This window comes from Leopardus geoffroyi, chromosome A1 (genome assembly GCF_018350155.1).
Source record: "Leopardus geoffroyi isolate Oge1 chromosome A1, O.geoffroyi_Oge1_pat1.0, whole genome shotgun sequence".
Classification (NCBI taxonomy): Eukaryota; Metazoa; Chordata; class Mammalia; order Carnivora; family Felidae; genus Leopardus; species Leopardus geoffroyi.
Genome location: NC_059326.1, coordinates 91,458,871 through 91,483,685, shown reverse-complemented (window position 1 = coordinate 91,483,685; position 24,815 = coordinate 91,458,871). Strand labels below are relative to the sequence as shown.

General features: G+C 38.2%; 1 protein-coding gene across 3 annotated transcripts in view; it reads right to left on the bottom strand.

Annotated features, from left to right (window-relative positions):
* Window positions 1-963: 963 nt before the first annotated feature.
* Window positions 964-24,815, bottom strand: part of CLK4 (CDC like kinase 4) — a 30,051-nt gene continuing 6,199 nt past the window's right edge. For 2 of the 3 annotated variants that reach the window (XM_045485623.1, XM_045485612.1), the window contains exons 2-13: window positions 22,270-22,430; window positions 17,052-17,274; window positions 15,851-15,941; window positions 15,389-15,455; window positions 10,728-10,844; window positions 10,472-10,638; window positions 10,177-10,271; window positions 9,795-9,924; window positions 6,210-6,292; window positions 2,485-2,564; window positions 1,728-1,818; window positions 964-1,635 (exon numbers count right to left, since the gene is read on the bottom strand). In XM_045485623.1, coding sequence (XP_045341579.1) covers window positions 1,495-1,635; window positions 1,728-1,818; window positions 2,485-2,564; window positions 6,210-6,292; window positions 9,795-9,924; window positions 10,177-10,271; window positions 10,472-10,638; window positions 10,728-10,844; window positions 15,389-15,455; window positions 15,851-15,941; window positions 17,052-17,274; window positions 22,270-22,430 — 1,446 coding nt within the window. In that variant the 3' untranslated portion in view covers window positions 964-1,494. Of the gene's footprint in view, window positions 1,636-1,727; window positions 1,819-2,484; window positions 2,565-6,209; window positions 6,293-9,794; window positions 9,925-10,176; window positions 10,272-10,471; window positions 10,639-10,727; window positions 10,845-15,388; window positions 15,456-15,850; window positions 15,942-17,051; window positions 17,275-22,269; window positions 22,431-24,815 lie in introns of those variants that run through there. The other variant, XM_045485632.1, reaches the window with a different exon arrangement.

Here is a 24,815-nt window from a genome sequence, read left to right as displayed (position 1 = left end):
AAAAAAATAAAAAAAAAGTTGAAAAAAAGGAAGAAAAAAAAAATTTTTAAATTAACATTTACTATGTAGTTTCCTCCTCCTCTTTAATGAGAGAGAGAGAGAGAGAGAGAGAGAAAGTGAGCGCATGCACGCGAGTGCACACACTGGGGAGGAACAGAGAGAAGAGGGTACAGAGGATCCAAAGCTGGCTCTGCCAACAGCAGAAAGCCCCATAGAGGGCTCAAACCATGAGATCATGACCTGAGCCAAAGTTAGAACCTTAACAGACTGAGCCACTCAGGTGTCCCTACCCTATAGTTTCTAATGTGAAAACAGGTAACAGTAAGAAAAAACACCTATAGGCAAACAAAAACTATCATGTTAACCAACCAATTATGGTCTGGAAATTTCTGCAGAGGTTTCTTCCCAAAGTGTTTTCCAATCACATCATTCTTTTGCTCCAGTAAAGATTATTACAAATATAAATTGCTTAATAACCTTAATTCTCATAGGCTGAGTGAAGTTTAAGTTATTTACTTCATTTAATATGGAAATTGATGCTAGAAAATTTCAAGACTCCTCACGATTTGGTATTAAAAATTAATCCTCAGGGGCACCTGGGTGGCTCAGTCAGTTCAGCAACCAACTTCAGCTCAGGTCAACCAACTTCAGATCTCACAGTTTTTGAGTTTGAGCCCTGCATTGGGATCTGTGTTGAGAGCTCAGAGCCTGGAGCCTGCTTTGGAAAATGTGTCTCCCTCTCTCTGCCCCTCCCCCACTCACACTCTCTCAAAAATAAACTTAAAAAAAAATTAACCCTCAGAGGCATCAGAATTCCTATTTCTGATGTGACTGTCCAGTTGGGACTTTAATCTTAAATGAAGTATGTGCTTTTATTAAAAAAAAATCTGTCATGATCGACAAATTGGATGCCTTTTCATGAACTCTACTTCTCACCACTGACATCACCCAAGGAGACAAAACACAATTCTTAAAATTTAATGAAATTCCAACAGTAAACATTTCCTATGGGTTTTGGTTTCCAATACCTGCCTATTGGGAGTTAATAATACTTATTACCTGTTCAACAATTACAGAAAAAAACTTTAAAGTTAAGAAAAGTTCTGAATTTGAGGTATATAAAGAATATTCATTAAGAATAAAGTAGTCAAGATTTCCTTTTACTCAAAAAAATCACTTCAAAGAGTTGACCTCCATGTACAAAAGACAAGATCAATCACGTTTATCACTGGACACAAAGAATATTCCAAAGGTCTTTAAAAATGGTAATTAATCTCAAAAAGAAAAAAATTTAACTTGTATAGTTCATTCATTATCAAGACCATACTTGCTTAACAAGGTAATTATGCTATTGATACAAAACATACAGTATTTACACTTAACTGTACAAAATAATTTAATGTTTACAAAAATATTAGAATGTTTAGAGTTGACTGACACAGTCTTAAGTAATCTCTTCTAGAGAAGTATATAGTAAGACCACTGATTTCCATTTCATTTCTTTTTTAATAAGTCAAAGAAAGGATGTTGCAAGGCTTCATCCAAGGTAATTCTTTTCACCGGATCATATTCTAACATTCTTCGTACCAGGTCAAACAGTTTCTCATGTTCTTCGTCATGAGAAAGCATAAATTCCTGGGGAAAGAAATATTTTTGTTGAAGAAAGATTTTAAAATTTTTAAAAACTTTTTTTTTTAACCTTTATAATCTTTTTGTTTTCCTTTTACCTTTAATGGTTTGCAGCGTCTCCTAACATATCTACCAGCAGAACTATGTTCATCCCAATCTAGCTGGTTATGGTGAAAATACTTGCGTTTTCTACAAGAAAAAGAAGTCTGGATCAGTAAAAACAATACAAGAGCCACACGTTTACTCTGACCTCACTGGAACAGCTGGAAGCATGAACATCTATCTGTGTAGACACACACACACGCAAACAATTTTTTTAAATTCCAGCAATGACATACTAGATCAGACATATTTTCTAAAACATCTTCCTTAATCTTGCACCCTCTGAGGTTCTCGTGCCCCACCTGAGTGGTTCATGTACCGCACATGGAACAGTGACAGCTTATGGATCCATTCCTGTGAATGTGGATTTCACTAGGTCTGGAATGGGGTGAAGCTATTTGCCAACCACTCTAGCATCCTGTGCAAAGACACACAGCTAGCTAGCGATAGTATGGAATACAAACGTAAACTGCTAGGACTCCCCAAAAATCAAGCTGTTTTTTACTACTCTATTATGTTTATAGCAAGTTAGGAAAACACTTCTGCAAAGTTTAACTGGAGTGTAAAAAGACGCTTTATTAGTAGATCACAAGGTAAATACTGCATTACTTGTTAAAAATTTGACTTTATGGAGGAAAAAAAATTCGAAATCTGAAGTCCTGGAACAAGCAATAACAACAAAGTTGGGTTTTCTGTAGTTTGAATACAGGCCACTGCCCATTCCCAAGAAAGGGCTTTCATCTTAGAGCATACCTTGTTTTCTGAATCATGTGTGTTGGTATGGGTCCTAATATTCGTTCCATCATTGCCAGGTGCTCTTTACTATCATGAGTCTAAAACACAAAGGAAAAAGAAATTTAGCACTTTCCCTTCCCCTACTCGCACAATAAAGGAAAATATAAGAAAACAGCGCTGACACAAAAGGACTAGAGAGCTGCATAGTTTATATCACCCTCTACTTCAAAGATGGAACAATACTGAATGAGCTATATTAGCTGGTATAAACCAATAAAACTAAAGTCTGATATCCAACATAAGGTTCTGTATAGCAAGTGGATTAGACACGTAATTTAATGTGAAACTGAACAATTTCCTTATTTGTTTTCATTTCTTGCACTGTTTACTGAAGAATGACTAGGGAACAGTACCAGAAAAATGGTCTCCTCATTTAATCAGCTGCTGACCCAAAACTGACTTTATTCACTAATGAAGATCCATGTGTTAACATTTACTATTCCTGGGCAATAAAAATACAGTTGTAATAATTCTCACAACAATCCTGAGCTCGGTATGTGGGAACATGAGTTTCAAAGGAGTTAAGATACTAGCCCAAGGTCATATAGCTCATGAATGAGAAAACGTAGCTATGAATCTAAGTCAAAACTCATCTTCATTCATAATAGAACAGAGTTTTGGCTCAAGTGGAAGAGAGAAAACTGGCACGCTTAGAGCTGGAACGGTATGCTCCTAGATCAGAGGTTGGCAAACTTTTGTAAAGGTCCAAACAGTAAATATTTTAGACCTGGCTGGTTACAAATGGTCTGTGTCACATATTCTTTTTTGTTTAAAAGCAGGCATCAGACAGAATATCATCTGCCAACTCCTCAATCTGAAGAGCAGAGGCTTTTTAAAATCTATCAACCTATTGTTTCTAGCACATTGCTTCCAAAATGTTAAGGCCCTAATTCATGACAGGAGTTAAGTAATATTAACCCCACACTTTTATTTTTTTATTTTCCAAACCAATACAGCTTTTATTGCATCTTTAAAATATCACAAATAAGGGGTGCCTGGGTGGCTTGGTTAAGCATCCGACTTCGGCTCAGGTTAAGAGTCATGAGTTCGAGCCCTGCACTGGGCTCTGCACTGTCAGTGCAGTGCAGCTTGGAGTTTTTTCTCTCTCTTTCTCTCTGCCCCTATCCCACTCATGCTATCTCAAAATAAATAAATTTTTAAAAATATGTATCACAAAGAAGTTGAAAAATCATCCAGCATCTTGTTATTCTGTAGCTGGACAACTTAGATCTTATTCACAAGTCTGTTGAACAGTTCCTTTTTCAGATACAACTCCAAACTTTTCTGATATCCTTGTTTTTAACTGTTGTAACTAGCTGAATCAAAGTGGCTGAGTTTGATACAAGTTCAATATCATTTCCTTCAAGAACTCATCTTTCTGGGCTTCTGAGAGATACTGGACAAGCAACACCTGGCCTCATCTGAATCCTGCAGATGTATTTTTCACCCAAGAAATTCTGCATTTCAACAAGAGAAACCACTCTCCTGAGTAACAACGATGATGGGGAAATGAGCATACACAGACGTCATCTAATGGAAGCCCAGCGTAACACCCTTGACCATGTTCTATATGGACAAAAAAGAACTGGCTACTCTGCTTGCACTAATTCCCCACCATTTTTGTCAACCTAGAGCCTCTTCTTTTTCTTTCCCAGGAGACAGAGTACACGGAGATGACTGGGTTCCTCTGGAGCGGTTCACAGTAACAGTGCCTCCCTTCATAGTGATGTTGACATTTTCTGGAATGTCGATGGTCTGACTGCCAAGAATCGTCTTCATTCTTGCAGTAGATGCAGCAAAGAGCTAGCTCCACATTTTTAAGAAGTTCCTTAGTTGAAGAATATTTTGGAGGATGCAATTCCAAATAGAAACTTTATCTCAAACCAATGTTAATAATCTGCACTTATGACCAGAGTGATTTATAATCACAGATTATGTGAAGCAACTATTTTGTGTGTCAGAATGAAGAAATCATGCACGCACTCTACTCAACTTTTTCTTGACCTTCAGCTTACAAGACCAGATGCCACCTCCAAGAACTGAGTAGTCACTATGGTTGTAGGTATCAAGCTTGTCTATGAACTCAAAATACTTTTAATAGGGTCTCTATGGATCAATGGATTAGAAACAGGAGAAGTCTGACAACGGGGTCCAACAAGCAGTGAACACACATTCTACAATAGCCACCACCTAAGTGACTCTTACTTGTCATAGCTTCCTCTCCACCCTGCATGGCCCCCAACTTCAAATCAACCTCAACAGCAGGAGCCAGAATCCACCAAATCTGCACCCTTGACCCCTACAACAAATCACAACACTTTGACCACATTAGAACCCTTCTTCAGTGGGTGCATAACCTAGATCTTCCAAGACTGTTAGATGTCAGTTGTTAAGGAGAATTACAAGGGAAAAAAGCAGAGACTTAAATATGGCTTCCTACTTTTTGTTTTGCCAAATCAGGACTTTAATTTTAGAAAATTAACTATCAACAACTATTATCATCATTCCATGAAAAGGACATTTCAGTACCCAAAACAAAAAAGCTAGAGGGATAATCTCTAAATAAAGGTCAGAATGACAAACTTACAAAATCATTTTCACTTTGGATTAGTCCACATTCTGGAAACCATGAACTTCTAGGAAACAAGTACCTTTCTATCCAAACAAGTCCATGATGAGTCAGTCCTTGCCTGACCTCACTTCCCCATTTATGCAAGACAGTCTGACAGCACTAACTACTGTTCCCTGACTAGAGAATGCTCTTTTGTGTATCTACACACTTATGGGTACAAGATCTTCCTGAGCTGGCCACCACTCTCTCCAGTTTTCTGACAAACCTCTAATCATCCTTCTGGCAACTGGCTTAAACTCCCTACTTTCTCGGTGACGCCTTCTCTGAAGAAATTTAACCCTCCATCTTTCCTGGGTTCCCACTACACTTTCTACATTGTTCCATTATAGCAAATAACACATTACACTGTAAGCTTTCCCACATTTATCTTTTACATGACTACCCGGAGGACAGAGATGTTGTCTTTCCAACTTTAAACACATAGTGCCTTAAAATGTGCCTAGGATGTCACAATAAAATATGACTTCTTGTCCCTGAATTATTTTATAAAACGGAGTGACTTGCTCATGGCCGTGGTAGTCAGCACAACCAGAACTGAATTATCACTGGCCACAGTAACGCTAATACAAATTTATGCAGGAGCTCAATAAAAAAATGAGAACACAAGACAATATGAACCATGTGAGAAAAACTCCAATCACATGCAAAACAGAATTATGAACACTCACCAAGAGCAGTATTTCATCCAACTATGGTTTTAGAGGATGACCATTCTGCACATATAAGGGTTTTCTGGGGAGTTTTTTTATTTGAGAGAGACAGAGAGCACATGAGTGGAGGACAGGGGCAGAGGGAAAGAGAAAGAGAGGGAGAATCCCAAGCAGGTTCCACACACAGCGCAGAGCCCAACACGGGGCTCAATCCCACAACCCTGGGATCATGACCTGAGCCGAAATCAAGAGGTGCTCAACAAACTGAGCCACCCAGCCTCCCCATTTTATGTAAGTTTTAATATTAACACTACAGCAACTTTTCAAAACACAGGCCAAAATTTTAACATGGCTCTTAACACTGAAAATTAATTATGGAATGGCATTTACTAAATACATACCTGGAAGACTGTGAAACCAAGGTAATATTCAATAAGAATGCACCCTATGCTCCAAACATCACAAGGTTGAGACCAACCTAAAGCTGTAAAAAGAAAAACACTTCTATACGCAACAATTTTTAATTGCCAATGTACCATATCCCTTCCCTCTATGCATGCTCTCTTTACAATAAATAAGATGGTAAACTCCAGGGTTAGATTTTAGTTTCACGTAAAATGTTACTCGGTATGCTCTCACAATTCTCCGTATCTTTACATCAAATTAGTGTTTATTGTGGGGGAGGGGGCATTTTATGTAAAGTAAGAGAGAGACTAGCAAATATTTTCCAAGTATAACTATCAATTTGTGCAAATACTCCATATTCTCTGATCTGTGTGCAATGGGGAGCATTGTTACTCGCAGTTCATGATTGTTCTAGGAAATTTTACATTTTATTATAGCAAATACAGGTTGACAAGCTCAGAATGTAATTACTAACCACTTCTCAACTTACCATCTTAATGCCTGAGTTTACTTCTTGCGTTAAAACAACAACAAGAACCGGGGGAGGGGGTGGTGGTGCCTGGGTGGTTGAGTGGGTCAAGCGTCAACTCCTGATTTTGGCTCAGGTCATGATCTCAGGGTTTGCTTCATGAGATTAAGCCCCACAGTGTGCTCTACACTGACAGCATGGAGCCTGCTTGGGATTCTGTCTCCCTCTCTCTCAGCCCCTCCCCCACTCATGCACTCTGCTCTCTCTCACAAACTTAAAAAAAAAAACAAAAAAAGGATCATGATTTCATGCCCTTCCCTTGGGCTCCGTGCTAGGCGTGGAGTCTGCTTAAGATTCCCTCTGCCCCTCTCCTGTTCTCACTCTCTCAAAAAAACAAAAAACCATGGTTTTAGATAAACTAAGGATTATAAATGGCTATTATAAGCAGTTATGTTATAAGAATTATAGAGCTATTTAAAGTTCACAGAGAGAAATCTACTTATATATGTACTTTTCAGGCTGTCTGTACGTGATTATATATACCTTCACCTTCACAATTCTCAATGGCAATACTATTCAGGAAAAAATAAAATACCTAGTCTTAAGGTACTTAATTAGAAAGGAGAAGAGTAAATCATACAGATGTTTCAAAATTTTAAAGATCAAGTACTTAGTAAAACAATAATGTATAAATAAAACCTACTTTATCATTTTTTAAGTTGATTTACTCTGAAGGACAGAGATGCACACACACATGCACATGCAGGGCAGAGAAAGGAAGAGAGAGTCCCAAGCAGCCTCTGTGCTGTCAGCATGGAGCCTGACTTGGGGCTAAATCCCTTGAACTGTGAGATCATGACCTGAGCTGAAATCAAGAGTTGAGATGCTTAATTGACTGAGCCAGTCACCTAAGTGGCCCAATAAAACCTACTTTAAAGGACATTTTAATTACTTTCAGTAACATAAACGAATTTAAAGAAAAAGGAATAAACAAAATGTTCAAAAACCTTGACTATGATTTTGGTTGTTTTATTTATTCACTTTTTTTTTTAAGTCATTTTAGTTAACCCTCACAGTGCCTGTGCCTATCATTTCAACAAATGGGTAACTGAGGAGTCCACCTACAGTGACATATAAAAAAAATCTGCAATTGATAGATCTTGGACCTAAAATGAAGATCTATCTTCTCCAGCCATTCTTAACCAGCTTCTTCCTAGGTGACTGTAACCCTCTGCCACACACCATTCTAAATCATCTTGTTCTGAGAAGTTGGTCCTCATACTCTTTGGAATGCCCCATCGTTCACTTCTACTAACCTCTCCCAGCTTCATGTCTTTACTACAATACCAGACACGTGAGACCAACTGCATGACTACATCTTCCTCTCCAACCTAATTCTGCCTTAATCCTCAGGATTAACACTCCACAAAAACACAAAGGACCTTTCCCAACCTCTTTTCCTCAAAACCAATAACCCCAATTTTGAATTTATATGATCGATCTATCTAGCCTGGCCATACTTGGAACCGTGTTATTGTCACTACTAAGAATACTATATCTTATCCAATCTAGGAGGTCAGTAAGATGTATGACTATTTTATGCACCAATAACAAAGCAAAAGTGCCAATTATTTTGTGTTGTGCTCCCCATGTTAAAATGTGGGGGGGGGGGGGAAATCCACCTCTTAAAACTGACAACACACAAAGTTATGTCTTTTTAAGCTCTGAAAATGCCTCTCTGTCCACAAACTTTTCCCACACTCCTTTCCTAAACTACTGCAATACAACAGCTCCTTTCAGACCATATGAGGCAGAAATGGTATGATCATTCATTTCAAAGACAAGCTCGAAATTTTTGCTAACTTTGTAGTCACTGGCCACATGAGGCTGTTTTACATCTAACATTTAAATTAACATAAGGGGCGCCTGGGTGGCGCAGTCGGTTAAGCGTCCGACTTCAGCCAGGTCACGATCTCGCGGTCCGTGAGTTCGAGCCCCGCGTCAGGCTCTGGGCTGATGGCTCAGAGCCTGGAGCCTGTTTCCGATTCTGTGTCTCCCTCTCTCTCTGCCTCTCCCCCGTTCATGCTCTCTCTCTGTCCCAAAAATAAATAAATGTTGAAAAAAAAATTAAAATAAATAAATAAATAAAAAATAAAAAATAAATTAACATAAAATTTAGAATTCAGTTCCTCAATCACAGTAGCCACACTGCAAGTACAGAGAAGCCCACATGTGGCCAATGGCTACCATACTGGACAATGCAGATATAGAAGGTTTCCATCACATGGAAAGTACTACTGACAAGCACTGCCTAATCTCAATTTCCTTACGCCTTTACCAATCCTCCACCATGGGTAAAAACTGTTAGTGTGCTTTCCTACTCTTATTCTGAATTACCAACTCCTACCAGCACATGTGAAAACTGGAAACTGACTCTAAAATTTCTACTAGCAAACTCAGTTGGACCTTACTTTTGACTAATAAGCTTACTCCATGTATCTCTCAAGAGCATCTGATCTAAACTTCTCCCACTCTCTCCAAGCCCCCAACCTCTTCTCCTCCACTCCATAAACAAGACCTAGTCTCTGCCATCTTGAGACATAAGATACACACTCCCTGAGTTCCCTCTTACTTCCAAACTCCGCACCTTAAGTCACTTTCTTCTTTAACCTTTCTGGTGTCAATGATTATCAAAGAAGCTCTCCTCTTAGACTAGCCCCCTTTTTCTTCTTGACCTCCGCCTGGCCCTTGACTCAGATGTCTGCCAACCAGACCTTTAGCATTTCTATAGTACCATGCTTTTGTGACATGAAAATAGGTACCCACATCACTTCAAAAATCACATTGCTGTGATGTACTTAGCCAAAAGAACTTGCCCTTTCAGGATCTTGTAAGATTAGCATGTTTAAAAAATAACCACCTGGAATATCTTTACAAATGGTATCCCATTTTTCCCACTCAGGAAGAATATTTATAGCAATGTCCAATTTTTCTTAAGATAGTTACTATTTTCTGTACACTAAGAAAATCACACCCATCCCCTAAGTAAAAGCCATGGAGAAAAAAAACCTCATCTTTAATTACAGTATCAGGAAGAGTAGTGTCTACTGACCCAAAATGACCTCTGGAGCTCTGTAATGCCGTGTAGATACCAAAGTACTATGATGTTCATCATCATATGTTGCACTTCCAAAGTCAACAACTTTGATATCTGTGTTTTTCAGAGTGCGTTCATCACGTTTCTAGAGAAACAGAGTTGAGTCAACATGAAGATCAGTAAAGACATAAAAAACGTTACATATTTCAAAAGGCTTGCATATGAGTATCTTTTTGATTCTCAACTAATTCCAGGCGAAAGGTAAAGAAGGATGATCCTTTTAGGTTAAAAATCAGGCTATAACCAGTCTTAGAAGTCAAAATTACTCATCGAAGGGTCACCAAGCTAAATTAATTTTAAAAACCACCACCAAAATTAAAACAAGTCTTTAACTTACCATTTTAGAATTATATTTGACTACATAGTCAGACTTCACAAATAAAATATTTTCAGGCTTCAAATCTGTATGGGTTAATTTATTATGATGCAAAACTACAAGAAAACAAAAAGAAATCATTAGTTTCACCTACGTATTTCATCTGTATTGGGGGGGATAAGAAGGATCAGTAGTGGATACAGGGATTTCATCTTTACCTGTAACGTGTATTTTTAGTGACAATGTTTTGACATGTTGCTTGTATAATAAAATCTTTTAATTTTCTGGTGTTTAAAAATTTATCAAGTATACTTACAATTTATTGACTGGCAGATCTGATATGCCATCTGCCTGATGTGGTCAATTTGAAATGGCAGAAAGCTATTTTCTTTAATGAAATCATAGGTACTAAGTCCCAGCAGTTCAAACACAATACAAACATGACCATGATGATCAAACCACTCTAGCATCTGGACACATCGGCTAAAACAGAGCAAATAAAAATGAGTCAGTTCAGAGAATTCTGATTATTTTAGGCAAGATGATGGGTCACAATTCAAGTTTATACTTACAAGACGCTATTGGGATCGGTACTATTTAAATGCTCCAATACTTGGATTTCTGAACGAGCTGCTTCACGGTAGCGACCTACATTTTTTACAATTTTCACTGCTACATGTATGCCATCCCTTAAAAACAAAATTAAGATGAAAACAGTAGAGGAGCAGAATGAAAACACGTGTCCCTAAAGCATCATCTTACTGAGTATTAATTACTCTATGCTATTTTTCTAAAATCATCTTTCAGGGCATTTTATACCAGATTCCATATAACATCTCTTCAAAACAGTCTGGCAAAACACACTTTCTATGGAGCGATAATTCCCTTAATACAAATTTTAATGTTTGTTTCCAGAATTTTATCTAGATTTTATACCAAAAGAAAAAAAAAGACAGGGCGCCTGGGTGGCTCAGTTAATAAACGTCAGACTTCAGCTCAGGTCATGATCTCATGGTTCGAGGTATGAGCCCAGCATCAGGCTCTGTGCTGACAGCTCAGAGCCTGGTGCCTGCTTCAAATTCTGTGTCTCCCTCTCTCTCTGCCCCTCCCCTGTCCACACTCTGGCTCTGGCGCTCTCTCTCAAAAATAAACACTAAAAAAATAATTAAGATAAAAATAAATCCTCAAACAGAATATGCTACTGCTGAAAGCATTTGCTCAATCACCTAGACAGACCTGCCCTGTGCCAGGTGTGTAGAGCACAGGGGTTAGTCAAGACGAGGGTCGTCACTATGTACCTCACAGCCTAACAGAAAAGGAACACATGAACAACTGACAGTGTTGCAAATGCTTGGTATGAGCTTATACAAAGAGGTAGGAGAGCCAAAAAATTAGAGAGGGGAAGCTCTAATTTATTCAAAGAAGAGGTGACACACAACTGAGCCCTGAAAGACAGCCAGCAGTCTATAAAATGTGGGAGGAAAAGGAACACGTTCATTAAAGGAGATACCATCAGTAAGTCATGAAGTTGAGAAAATGCTTACTAGCACATTCACTGATACGAGTAGGTAGAAATAACTAGAGCATAAGCTCTAGATTGGTCACCTATAATACTTCCTAAAAAGTATCAAGCCACAAATGATTTTGAGAAAATGGATTTCTAAATTCTCAAATTCCTTTTATCCTCTTTTCTTGAATTTCTTAATGTTTACTCATTTTTGAGAGAGAGAGGGAATAGAGAGAGACAGAGTGTGAGCAGGGGAGGGGCAGGGAGAGGGAGACACAGAATCTGAAGCAGGTTCCAGCCCCCAAGCTGTCAGCACAGAGCGTGAAGCAGGGCTCAAACCCATCAAGAGTGAGATCACGACCTGAGCTGAAGTCTGACGCTTAACTGACTAAGCCACCTAGGTACCCCTATCCTCTTTTCTAAATCTGATCTTCCTGAAGATGAACCAGCATTCAAGCCTCTTTTTTTGTTTTTTTTTTTTTTAAACTATGGCCCTTCCATTTGATGTAAGAAAACCTCATAGATCCCTCATTATTAAGATATATAACCTAGAATGTAAAAAAAAAATCTTTGGGACAAACAAACTTTTCTAGTAGCTGGATAGCAAGCCTTTCTCTAAGTCCGGTGGTTTCCAATTTACTGCTTTCACCAAAGCCCCAACGAAGTTGTGGGCTAATAAATCATTAAAACTTATTTTGATGATAATCTCCCTAGGACATTTGGCATATATCTCAAGGTTGCTATGAAACCGCTGTGACAAAACTCCCTTCTAACTCTTATTATATGACCAAGATTTCTTGGTGTTTATGGCTCTAGAAAAGAAGATAAAGGTGTTAGCTAACACCACTACAGTAATTAACTGCAATGAACAGATGTATACCTTAAACTTACACAATGTTACATTACAAACAACTATATCTCAAAAAAAAAAAAGGAAACACATTTAATGCTAAAGCATTTAAGATGTTTATGAATACATGTACTTTTTTTTTGAAATCCCAACCAACCCAATAAAAGACACATTTCCAATTAAACTTTATATTTAGTTCCAGTAACCATCAAAATTCGCAATAGATTTATACTTGATCAACTGAATACCGTTTACTGGAATATCTCAAGTACTCTCTTGGACTCTCAAGTTTTAAGAGAGCATTAATAGGGCAACTGGTAAAGTCTGAGTAAGATCTGTAGATCAGCTGGCAAAATTTGAAAATATAACACATGTATGTATACAGCAAATTATAAAGAAAATACTGTAAAATGTTAACATGAGGAATCTGCGTGAAGGATATATGGGAATTTTTTCAACTATTCCAGAAAATTCTAGGAGTCTGAAAATATTTCAAAAGTTCACTTCACAGGGCTCCTGGGTTTGTTGGTTAAGCATCTGACTCTTGGTTTCGGCTCAGGTCATGATCTCACAGTTTGTGGGATTGAAACCTGCATCGGGCTTTGTGCGGACAGCACAGAACCTGCTTGGGATTCTCTCCCTGCCCCTCCCCTGTGCATGTGCTTGCGCTCTCCTCAAAAAAAAAAAAACGTTAAAAAAAAAATAAGACTTCACATTCACATTTTTATTGAAAAGACAGTGTGATAATGAACTTTAAAATGGAATGAAAATATGTTCAAGAATAAAACATGTTTAAGCATTCAAGAGTTGGTTCATGAATAAAGGTAGCTATCAAATTGCTATAATATTTAGATTCTCAAATATACTTAACAGTTTTTAATAATATATTAATGTTTAAATAAGCTGGAAATTATATCTGTCCCCAACCATTTTATTTTTTTATTTTTTATTTATTTATTTTTCAACATATGAAGTTTATTGTCAAATTGGTTTCCATACAACACCCAGTGCTCATTCCAAAAGGTGCCCTCCTCAATACCAATCACCCACCCACCCCTCCCTCTCACCCTGTCCCCAACCATTTTAGGATGAAAAATTTTAAATGTCAATTTAGAAATGTGCAGTTGAGGGGCCCCTGGGTGGCTCAGTCGGTTGAGCATACGACTTTGGCTAAGGTCATGATCTCACAGCTCATGAGTTGGAGCCCCACGTCGGGCTCTGTGCTGACAGAGCCTGGAGCCTGCTTCTGCTTCAGTGTCTCCCTCTCTCTCTGCTCCTAACCCACTCGCATTCTGTCTCTGTCTCTCTCAAAAATAAACAAACATTTAAAAAAAAAAAAATTAAAAAAAAAAAAAAAAAAGAAATGTGCAGTTGAGGGGCACCTGAGTGGCTCAGTCAGGTAAGCGTCTGACTTCAGCTCAGGTCATGATCTCATGGTTCCTGAGTCCGAGCCCCGTGTCGGGCTCTGGACTGACAGCTCAGAGACTAGAGCCCGCTTCAGATTCTGTGTCTCCCTCTGTCTGCCCCTCCACTGCTTGCACTCTGACACTTGCATTGTCTCAAAAATAAACATTAGAAATGTGCAGCTGAAATGAACTGTGTTTTAAAACAGGTTTACTTACTAAAAAGTCTGCAAACTACAGAACAGAGGTTCTGGAGGAAAATGTTGATGTGAGACACAGGGTCAAAACACAAAGGGCTTTTACTAAGTCATTAAAGAATTTGGATTTTTTTTTTCTGCAGGCTTTAAAGTAACAGAATTCCTTCGTAGTTTAAGATGCTAACTCTTAACATGCAAATATTATCCTTTGGGAATGAAGATTTTTGTTTTATTTTGTTGCCATAGATACTTTTATTTCATGAAGGCTGAAGAAACAGTGTACAAAATCGGCATGATACACACAGCACAAATGAAAAAAATGATAAAATAACATTCTTCAGGTAATAGCTAGTACTTTATAGCAGACTACTTCTTCTCCAAAGATAATTATGGATTGTTCCCAAATAAAGCTAGATAGAATGTTCTTAAACCTTTTAAATGCAAGATGCTCCCTTCTACTCCCTTAGCTACACTACAAAGCAGATTGCTTTTTACTAGGCCATTTCTTCCATGTGCAATTTTCAGATCGGGAATAAATGTTTTTGACTAAGATTAGACAAACTTTATTGTCTCTGCTACTCAAAACTAAAGCAAAGCACTCTAAATCTCACATAAGGGCCAAGGCCTAAGTTCTGGGAAATTCCTTTACTCAAAGATTCACTTTAATTTTTTTTTTTCTTTTTGTTTTTTTTTTTAATTTTTTTTTTTCAACGTTTATTTATTTTGGGGAGAGAGAGAGACAGAGCATGAACGGGGGAGGGGCAGAGAGAGAGAGGGAGACACAGAATCGGAAACAGGCTCCAGGCTCTGAGCCATCAGCCCCAGAGTCTGACGTGGGGCTCGAACTCCCGGACCGCGAGATCGTGACCTGGCTGAAGTCGGACGCTTAACCGACTGCGCCACCCAGGTGCCCCGATTCACTTTAATTTCAACAAACACCCCATCTGATAGAATATGTCAATTTTTTTGTTTTTTTTTTTTAAGATTTTTTTTTTAAGTGATCTCTACACCCAACATGGGGCTCAAACTCACAACCCTGAAATCAAGAGTCACGTGCTCCACCAACGGAGCCAGCCAGGAACCCTGAAATTCGTCTGCATTCTTGACCAAAACCCACACCCATGATAAATAACCAGACACAGTTCAAGAAATTTTGGGTATTTATACCACCCAGGAAAACAAGTGGCCACCTCTTAAAAATGTCATTTCATTTAAATCATAGACCCTTCCCTACCCAAAATATCAGAATGTTCAAAAAAGGAAAAAACAAACTTACATGCCATGATCAATGCACTCTACAACTTTGCCAAAGGCCCCTTCACCCAAAGTGTCCACGATTTCATCTAAAGTAAGGGAGGAGAAAAAGGAGTAAGTACTTGAGTATAAATTATCTAGTTATTCAAACAATGAATACTTAAGTGTGGAATATTTTCAAATGATGTCTATTAAAGCATAACTAAGGTTTCAGCACTCAAATTATTTTATTTTCAGCTGCTACAAAAACAATTAGATAGAGCTATCTTTCTTGCTCTAAGCTCAAATTCCACTGATTATTTTGGAACTTTAGAGTAGAAATATTTAAATTCTATAGAAAAGAAGAAATACAAAAGAACAAACAAACCCACAAAAAACAAAACAAAAAAGCAATGAAGAGTTCTTTAGCCCCCCGCTGACAACTATTCTTAAAAAGATTATTCTGTCTGCAAAGTTAAAAAAAGTGTTGAAAAATATTCTATACATCTTGCTCTTAGAACGTCTCCACTTTGACAGATCAGGTGACCCTCCTCATCATCCTCTATACTCCTGGATCTTTTCCTTCGGTGGCTCTTCTGGAACGGCAAGTGGGCAGCACCAAGATCGTCCAGCCAATCAATATATCAGAGTGAATTCAGGGCAGAATACGCAATTCATTCAGCGGGGAGATATTCAGGCATTCAGATAAGCACCAGGCCACGAACAGTTGGCAGGAGCAATTTCAAATTCAGTCCCCAGAAATTCACAGGGCACAGTTTATGTTACAGAAGAAAAACATGGCAAGGAACAGATTTTCAGATAAGATACTTAAAGTGGCAATAGAAAAAAAACAACACAATTGTCTCTTTAAAATACTGATTTAATTGAAGTCTGAAATTTAAAGAATGCAATGTCATGATCTACTTATCTCTTGTTATAAAATAGCATATGCTGTGAATTGAGATGTCTAGTTTGTTGGGGGGGGAAGGTTTTAAAATGTCAAAATTAGTTGAAACTATTTAGCAATATTTTAAAACACACATAATTAAAGGGGGAAATAAAAGCTAGTTAATTTCCATGTTCACTCTAATCAAAACTTGGGGAAGGAAACAATTTATTCAAAGTTTACTGATTAAACAGGTGAAGATGTCTGAGTGTAAAAAAAGGCAAACTTTTTGGATAACGCACTTTCCATTCAGCACCCATTTCAGAATTTCAGTGCAACTAGCTGCAGACAATGATGCACTGTGCTCTGGGACTATGCTATATATAGAGTACACTTAAGTATCCACCAGTGCAAAGTTCTAGAGATGTTTCCAACCATTAGGAAAAGGACTTCTTTTAAAGTAAAAAACAAAAACAAAAAAAAAGTTTACTATGAAAAAAAAGATGGGTGCTTTAATTTTTCATAAGATTATATTACAAAACATAAAAATATTTTTAATATGAAAATTTAATATTAAAATCAAGAACTCATGATCTGGATTGCAGAAAATGAGTAAATATGGGCAAACGAAGGCTACCTAATAAATACAGATTAGCTATGAAAATTTGGACGTTTAAGGATTCAAGTAATATAAACACATTTATAATATATCCAAATATTACATATATATATATAAAAACTTTTTCAAACTTACTGGCTCATTAAGAGTTTTTACACACAAATAAGCATCCACCCAAAATAAAAACAAAATCAATCATACCGAACGTGACTGTTGACTTGAACAGTGTCTATTACGCTTCCTTTTAGGACTGCTTCTCCTACTTCGGACCGAAGATTTACTGCAGTGGATTCGATAACTGCTTTCAACGTCTCTGTGATAATGTCTAGGAACATAGCCTTCGCAGTAGTCATTTCTATATTCATCAACATATCTCCGGTCCCGATAATCTCTCTCATTCAAGGACCTCGCTTCTAAATAATGACTGCAAACACATTAAAGGATTTCAAATTATTCTCTTCATCCTGGAACTGTGGTTCAAACAAAACATTCTCTCAAGAATTCCTGGTTTAAACAGCTAACTTGATAAAAAGAAAAAACCTCAAATTGATGAATTAGAATTTATACTTATCTCACAAACTTAAGACATAATTTTACTTTAACCAACAAGCGAGTTCATATTCTCCATCAGATAGACTGCTATCAAACACCTCAGATCAAAGAACAAAGCTTGAGTCAATTATGTTCAGTGTTTACTTGATTAAGTGTCCCTGTACCTTTTGGAGAAAGTTAACACCAAAAATTCACCAGTCTTATGATATATGCAACTGTAACTAAGCTTTCTTTTCTCAGAGAGCCACACACAATCAGAGGCAGGCAAAACAGGATTCCTTTCTCTTTTAATGTTAAGCGAATTTTAGATATCCCCGGCACACACATAATTCTTTCATGAAAGGTGTACTGGAGCTCGAAGTGATCTTACATGTATTCCAGACCTTTCATTTTACAGATGACTAAATTAAGATCCCAAGGACAATGATTTGCCATGGCTGTAGAGCATTCTAATTCCTATTATAAGGGCCAATTTTATTACACATATCACATATCACCTATGCCACCTTCTCTCCTCTTTGTATTCCTAGCTTCCTGTTACTCCTCTTTGAGAAAGACAACATAGCTTTTGAAGGCTGCCTCATGTGCCAAAGATATTAAACTACATCCCCCCACAAATGAGAAAAGGATCTTGTAATTGCTTGCCTAGGATTACAACAGACCCACCCCCACCACCCTACTTCCCTTTGCATTTCTAACTTCCTGTCATTCTTACTTGCAAAATACTCAAAAATTCTACATGGGAAACCGCATCATCTAGTGCCATAGTGGTTAACTTCTGAATCCACAGATCCCTTTAAAAATCTGATGAAAGCTATGGACCCTCTCACTTAAGAAATGCACAAATGCATAAACAAAACTTGGCAAGGAATTTCACAGAGGTCACGGACCTCAGGAAGTCAATGGATCCCAGTTAAGTATCCTTGATCTGATGGAAAGAAAAGGACATAGATTCAATTGGCCCAGTTTCCCGTCCCCCTCTCTACCTGGGATGGTGTCCTCTTCAACAGAGTGCGAAGCTTCAAGAGGGATGCACATGGAGCACTGAGGGAGAGAGGGGACACCTGCCCAGTCAGACAAATCGGCTAAAAGAATCCTGACAAGCAATGGAGTGACAGATGTTGACTAGACTGCCCTCACCAACCTCATTCTCTCCCCAGAATATGCTGTTGTTCATTTTCCCAGGGGGTGGTTTAGGCAGAAATAAAGGGAAAGCATCTCTAAACTGCTACTCAACAGGGCTGGCAGAATATCCAGGCTGAGGAAATGCAGAAACCCCCTTCTCCCTTTCCCCAGTGTCAATCTTAAGTTCTAACCATTGGAGAAACAACTTGGGGTATCAGGGTAAGACTGTGAGTCTATGTCAGGGATCTGACGACTTGGTTTGGACCTGTCAGGGAGAGATCTGTAACACATCAGCCTAGAAATTACCATACTCTCAAGGGCATCCTTTTCAATTCTGTAAGGCGTCCTTCCTATAAAAGTCCAAAATCTATCAGAAAAAAATAGTACTAATAAACTTTAGCTGGAATAGTGCATAAAATTAGAGTTGCAGATAATCCATAAACAATCTACAGACTAACAAACATGAGGTGAAGCCATGAGGATAAACTAGAAAAATGAGGGACCTCTTCAATCTCTAACAACCAAGCCTTAGAGATTACATAAACAAAGTCTACAGAATCATAAAGGCCATGTATGGACAGAGTGGACAAGATGAACAGATTGATTTAAATTCTAAAATATTCACTGAATATCCAGTGAATATTTTACTGTAGTCCTTCAAAATAGCCAAGACTAATGAGGCTACGGGCATTCGTTTTTATTTCCACACAGGTCCTGTGGAAGATAAAAAAATATATATAAGGCAAAATCCCTGCCAACAAATAATGAACAATTTGAGATCATTCACATAAAAACAAAACTCGACAATGCAGAAAATGCTGAAAGGTTGCACGAGTGCTTAGGATCATAGAGGGGAAAAAACTCAAACTGCTTAAAATGGTCAGAGAAGACTTCATAAAAAAGCAAAGAGTTGCATCTTAAAGGGAAGTCAAGATTTGGACAAGGTGGCAAGCAGAAGAAATGGGAGGGGAGAAGAATAGCGTATGACCATCTCACACTTACAGATCACCTGTAGCCACAATGGCTTGGAGATGGGTGGTCTACGTATTACTTGGGAAACAGTGCATGGACACTACAGCAAGACCACTGTTCACATAGGGAATGAACAGAAGCAAATAAAATAAGCTGGAAACAGATCATGCAAAATCTTGCATGCCAGGCTAAGGCGTTTAAAACAGTGTTTCTCAAAGGGTGGTCTGTTTATTGGGGCGCCTGGGTGGTGCAGTCGGTTAAGCGTCCGACTTCAGCCAGGTCACGATCTCGCGGTCCGTGAGTTCGAGCCCTGCGTCAGGCTCTGGGCTGATGGCTCGGAGCCTGGAGCCTGTTTCCGATTCTGTGTCTCCCTCTCTCTCTGCCCCTCCCCCATTCATGCTCTGTCTCTCTCTGTCCCAAAAATAAATAAACGTTGAGGGAAAAAAAAAAAAAAAAAAAGGGTGGTCTGTTTATCAATCATATCAAAATATGGAATTATTAAAAATGAAGATCCCTCAGCCCCAGGTCAGACTAACTCCATCTATATATGGTAATATGCATTTTAAACATACCTCTGAGACACTTCTGTTCATACTAAAGTTTGAGAATCTTTGGTTTAAGCTTGATACTCTATATTACATAAGAAAACACTTAAAAACTATTAACACAATATATAAAGTTGTTTGAAGCCATATCAGTCTTCCTGATACAGAACTAGAATTAGTACAAAACTAATTAAACCTGTAACAAGGGAGACCAATTCACAGGTTACTGGCAAAAGACAAATAAGACACTCTGCAATACATACAAAAAAAGGTTTAAAAATTGATATATATTAAAAGCTCTTATAAATCAGTAAAATACTCTGTAAGAGAAAAAAATGGGCATTGGACAAACTCACTAAAAATTTAAAAATTCAAATTAAAACACTATTCTTGGCATTTCAAAATGCCAAGATTGGTAAGAGCAAGAAAGAGTATATTGTACAACTTGGTACAAACTTTCAAAAAAAAGACATCAATATGTAGCAAGAGCTTTGTACCCTTAAAGAGTTCACACCCTTTAATTTAAAAATGTCCCTTCTCAGGGGCACCTGGTGGCTCAGTTAAGTGTCCAACTTTGGTTCAGGTCATGATCTCACGGTTCATGAGTTCGAGGCCCCTGTCAGGCTCTGTGCTGACAGCTCTAAGCCTGGAGCCTGTTTTTGGATCCCGTGTCTCCGTCTCTCACTGCCCCTCCCCTGTTCCCGCGGTCTCTCTCTCTCAAAAATAAATAAGACGTTAAAAAAAAAAAAAAAAAGTTTTTTTTAAATGTCCCTTCTTAGAACCTATTTTCAGGAAATAATCAGAAGCAAAGACTCACATAGAAAGATTTTTTTAAGAATAGAATAATGGGGGTCTAGGATCCTCCCAAGGATACCTTCTTTACAGTTTATGGCAATTCTCATTCTTTTCAATAATTTCGTAAAAAATACTGTTGTAAAGTTTTTTTATCTTCAAAAAGACTATCAGATATTAGAATATTCCACATTATGGAGAACAATTACCATTAGACACCTCTGGTGTCAATGTCAAAGAAGACACAGGCCTGCTGTTTAACTGGATTGACGTAGTATATTTATGTAGTTAATAATAAACAAGAACTGTCCACTCAAATCACTTCCTTCCTACATAAGAAACCTATGTATCATTAGTACTATGATGTTAATTTAAGACTTACAGGACATTCTGTATTTATTAATAAAAGGGTACAGATGTTTCTCTACAGTGCATTAATTAGCTCAGGTCATTGCAATCCTGGCGCAAACCCTCCCTCTTCCCCATGTAACAGAGTGTGATGAAGAAAGATTAATCTGTGGTGACTACCCACAAGCTCACTGTTCCGCAGAACAAGTCTGTTTTAGCATGGAGAAGGAAAAAAATTACATACTGTTTTTTAAAGTAACCCCAGCTGGCTAATTTAGAAAGCAATCTGGCAAACAGTCTCAATGGAACATCTACAAAACAAGGAGAAAACATAGAACCAACAAAACAAATGAGAAAGGGAAGTTAATGGAAGACAGACTGAAAGAAATGCTACTCACCTAGCCTTTCTTTAATCACTTAGGTACTTTAAAATTCCTTTAATTCTCTGTAAATGTATTACCTCCAAATTTTACAGTAAGAGTATAATTAAACAGGACACATGCTACTGAAAAATTTTTATTGAAGCCTTTCCCTAAATTATTGGTTCTTACAATAACCTTCTAAAAAACCTACACACATTCACTGGCCTTATCTACAAATGTAACCTACAGAACACAGTGTAAGCGACGAGTCCTCTACGTACTTTACCATTCCCAAATAATACATGCTGGTTTTCTCATCTAGTTGAACTCTCCCTACCCCTCATTCTCTCTCACTTGTGGAACCTAAACAAGCATCCCAAAATACATATCTCCTCCTACATACAAGTTAAAGGCACATACTGGACATTCTATCATCACTATTACTTAACTGTTTGTGTGTCTCACCACCCCAACTACATTACTGGCAGCTGGGACTCAACTATCTCCCACCACTCCCAGATAGATGTAGATAAATAAGGTTTGCTCACAGCTGTAGTCTCGGCACCTATATAGTGCCTAGCCTGTAATAGGAATTCAATAAACATCAACTGAATATTTGTTGACTTAAATATAAAACAATCTGACAGAATAAAGCTACGTAAGCTAACGAGAAATCATTAAAACTACTAGTGGTAAAATGTTACTGATTCAAGAGTGATTTACCAATCAGATTCTTTAAACTGGTGATGTGGTTTACAATGTCTGTTCTCTTGCGTACTGCTGTGGGACCTCCTCTTCCGTTTGTGACTTCCACTGTAGCTTTCATGTCCCCAGCTTTCTCTGCTATCCCAATCAGGGCAGTGAGTTCTTTTGGAATGACGCATCTGTTAACGGAAATGAAAAGTTGTGGAGGTTACAGATGGCTACGTTTAGTAAATAAAATATTACACATTATTTAAATAAAACACTCAGCACATGGGGTCATACATGTTCTAAAATCTTTGTAGATGATGTTTCCCAAGGCATGCGACACCATTCCACAGTGTGTCAGATGACTGTAAGTGGCATACAGACCGAGTACTAAATTATGCATAACATTGTGAGACCTTAACAATACGTTCTCTTTCAGTTCTTCTGGATTAATTAGCAGCTTAGTGTTTATCTTCAACTAACCCTTGCTAACTGCCATTGTAAAAACAGTAAAAGGGCCAGGATTCAGACTCAGAACCTCCAGTAGACAACAATATCCAGCTAGAAATTAATAATTTGGGGGCTTTAATTCATTTTTATCTTAAAAAATAAGATTTTAAGTAATCTCTACATCCACTGGGGCCTCCCAACTCACAACCCAGAGATCAAGAGTCACACACTCCAACAACTGAGCTAGCTAGGCACCCCTTACCTTCTTTTTATAATCAACGATCTCCTTTTAAGTTATTGATATGATTTCCTTTAAAAATGTTTATTTTTTTTTTAATTTTTTTTTAATGTTTTTTATTTATTTTTGAGACAGAGAGAGACAGAGCATGAACGGGGGAGGGTCAGAGAGAGGGAGACACAGAATCTGAAACAGGCTCCAGGCTCTGAGCCATCAGCCCAGAGCCTGACGCGGGGCTCGAACTCATGGACCGCGAGATCGTGACCTGAGCCGAAGCCGGACGCCCCTAAAAATGTTTATTTTTTAAATATTTACTTAGAGACAGAGAGAAAGAACGAGGACAGGAAGGACACAGAGAGAAGGAGAGAGAGAATCCCAAGGAGGCTCCATGCTGTCAATGCAGAGCCCAACTTGGGGCTTGACCTCACCAACCATGAGATAATGAATGACCTGAGCCGATATCAAGAGTGGGCACATAACCCCCCAAAAAATGTTATCTTTAAAATATGAGCTATTTTAGGGGAGCCTGGGTGGCTCAGTAGCTTAAGCCTCCATCTCTTGGTTTTGGCTCAGATCATGATCTCACAATTTGTTAGTTCGAGTCCTGCCTGGGATTCTCCTTCTCTCTCTGCCCCTCCTGCATGTGCTCTCTCAAAATACAAACTTTAAAAAATTTAAAAAATATATGGGCTATTTTAAAGAGAAATATCATGGGGTGCCTGGGCTGCTCAGTTACTTATGTGCCCAACTCTTGATTTCAACTCGGGTCTGCTCTCAGGATTCCTGGGATGAAATCCTTGCATCTATAGCCTGCTTGCGATTCTCTCTCTCCCTGCCCCTTCTCCCCTGGCACATACTCGCTCACAAAATAAACTTAAAAAAGAAGAAAGAGAGAAATAGCGTGCCATACAGCTTTGGCAAAATTCTGTAACACAAACAACTGAAGTCAGAGAAACATTCAGGTATACTAAATATAGGGGATGACGTTGTCTTACAAGTAAAGAGCCAGTAATGAAGCTTCTTTTTCTCAAAAACTAGAGAGAATTGCTTTTTCTAAATCTCAGGATGACTCCAAGCTTTGGGGAAAAAACTAGGAGGTGAGTGGAACACAGTATTCAGAGACTGAAAAAGCAAAGCTTGTATAAACTCATTTTCTCTATCCAACATGTTTATTTTCAGATCATCTTGCAATTAGCCTTAAAACGAAAACATATTTGTTGTAGATCTGGGGTAACTGAAAAAACCAACCTACAAGGATGCACATGGTCACAGTGAAATGGGATGATGATACTGACAATTCCCTGATTTTCTGCCTCCATCTACAACCTCTAAAGCATAGGTTCCCTTTAGGCTCAGGATCTGTGTTCTAACAATGTAATCCCTATCTGCTGCTCCCCATCTTAATTCTTCTACAAATAAGCAGTTTTTATCCATGATATCCAAGCTGCTGGGAAAGGGTGAGTTTCACAGCTCAAGGAAAGAGCTAAAAAAAGAAAAAATGGAGCAAATCCAGCTTAGTTAACTGCTTTTAGCTTGCCCAAATGACTCAGTAACAAGCAAATTCAAGTAAAAATTTAAATGATTTCAAACGGATTAAAAAAAGACTCGAAATGAGGCAGCTGTGATTCTCCTGGGAAGTATTCCCTAAGAAAATATTTGTATCGTAACTTTTGCTTAAAAAAGGGAATGAGGGTGCATTGGTCAGATATATAAAAAATCCTAAAACTAGTTAGGATTCTCACTGGAGGGGCACCTGGGTGGCTCAGTTGGTTGAGTGTCTGACTCCTAATTTTGGCTCAGGTCATGATCCCAGGGTTGTGGGATCAAGCCCCAGCCCCACATGCGCCACACATCTGGCTCTGCGCCGATTGTGGAGCTGTGGAGCCGGTTT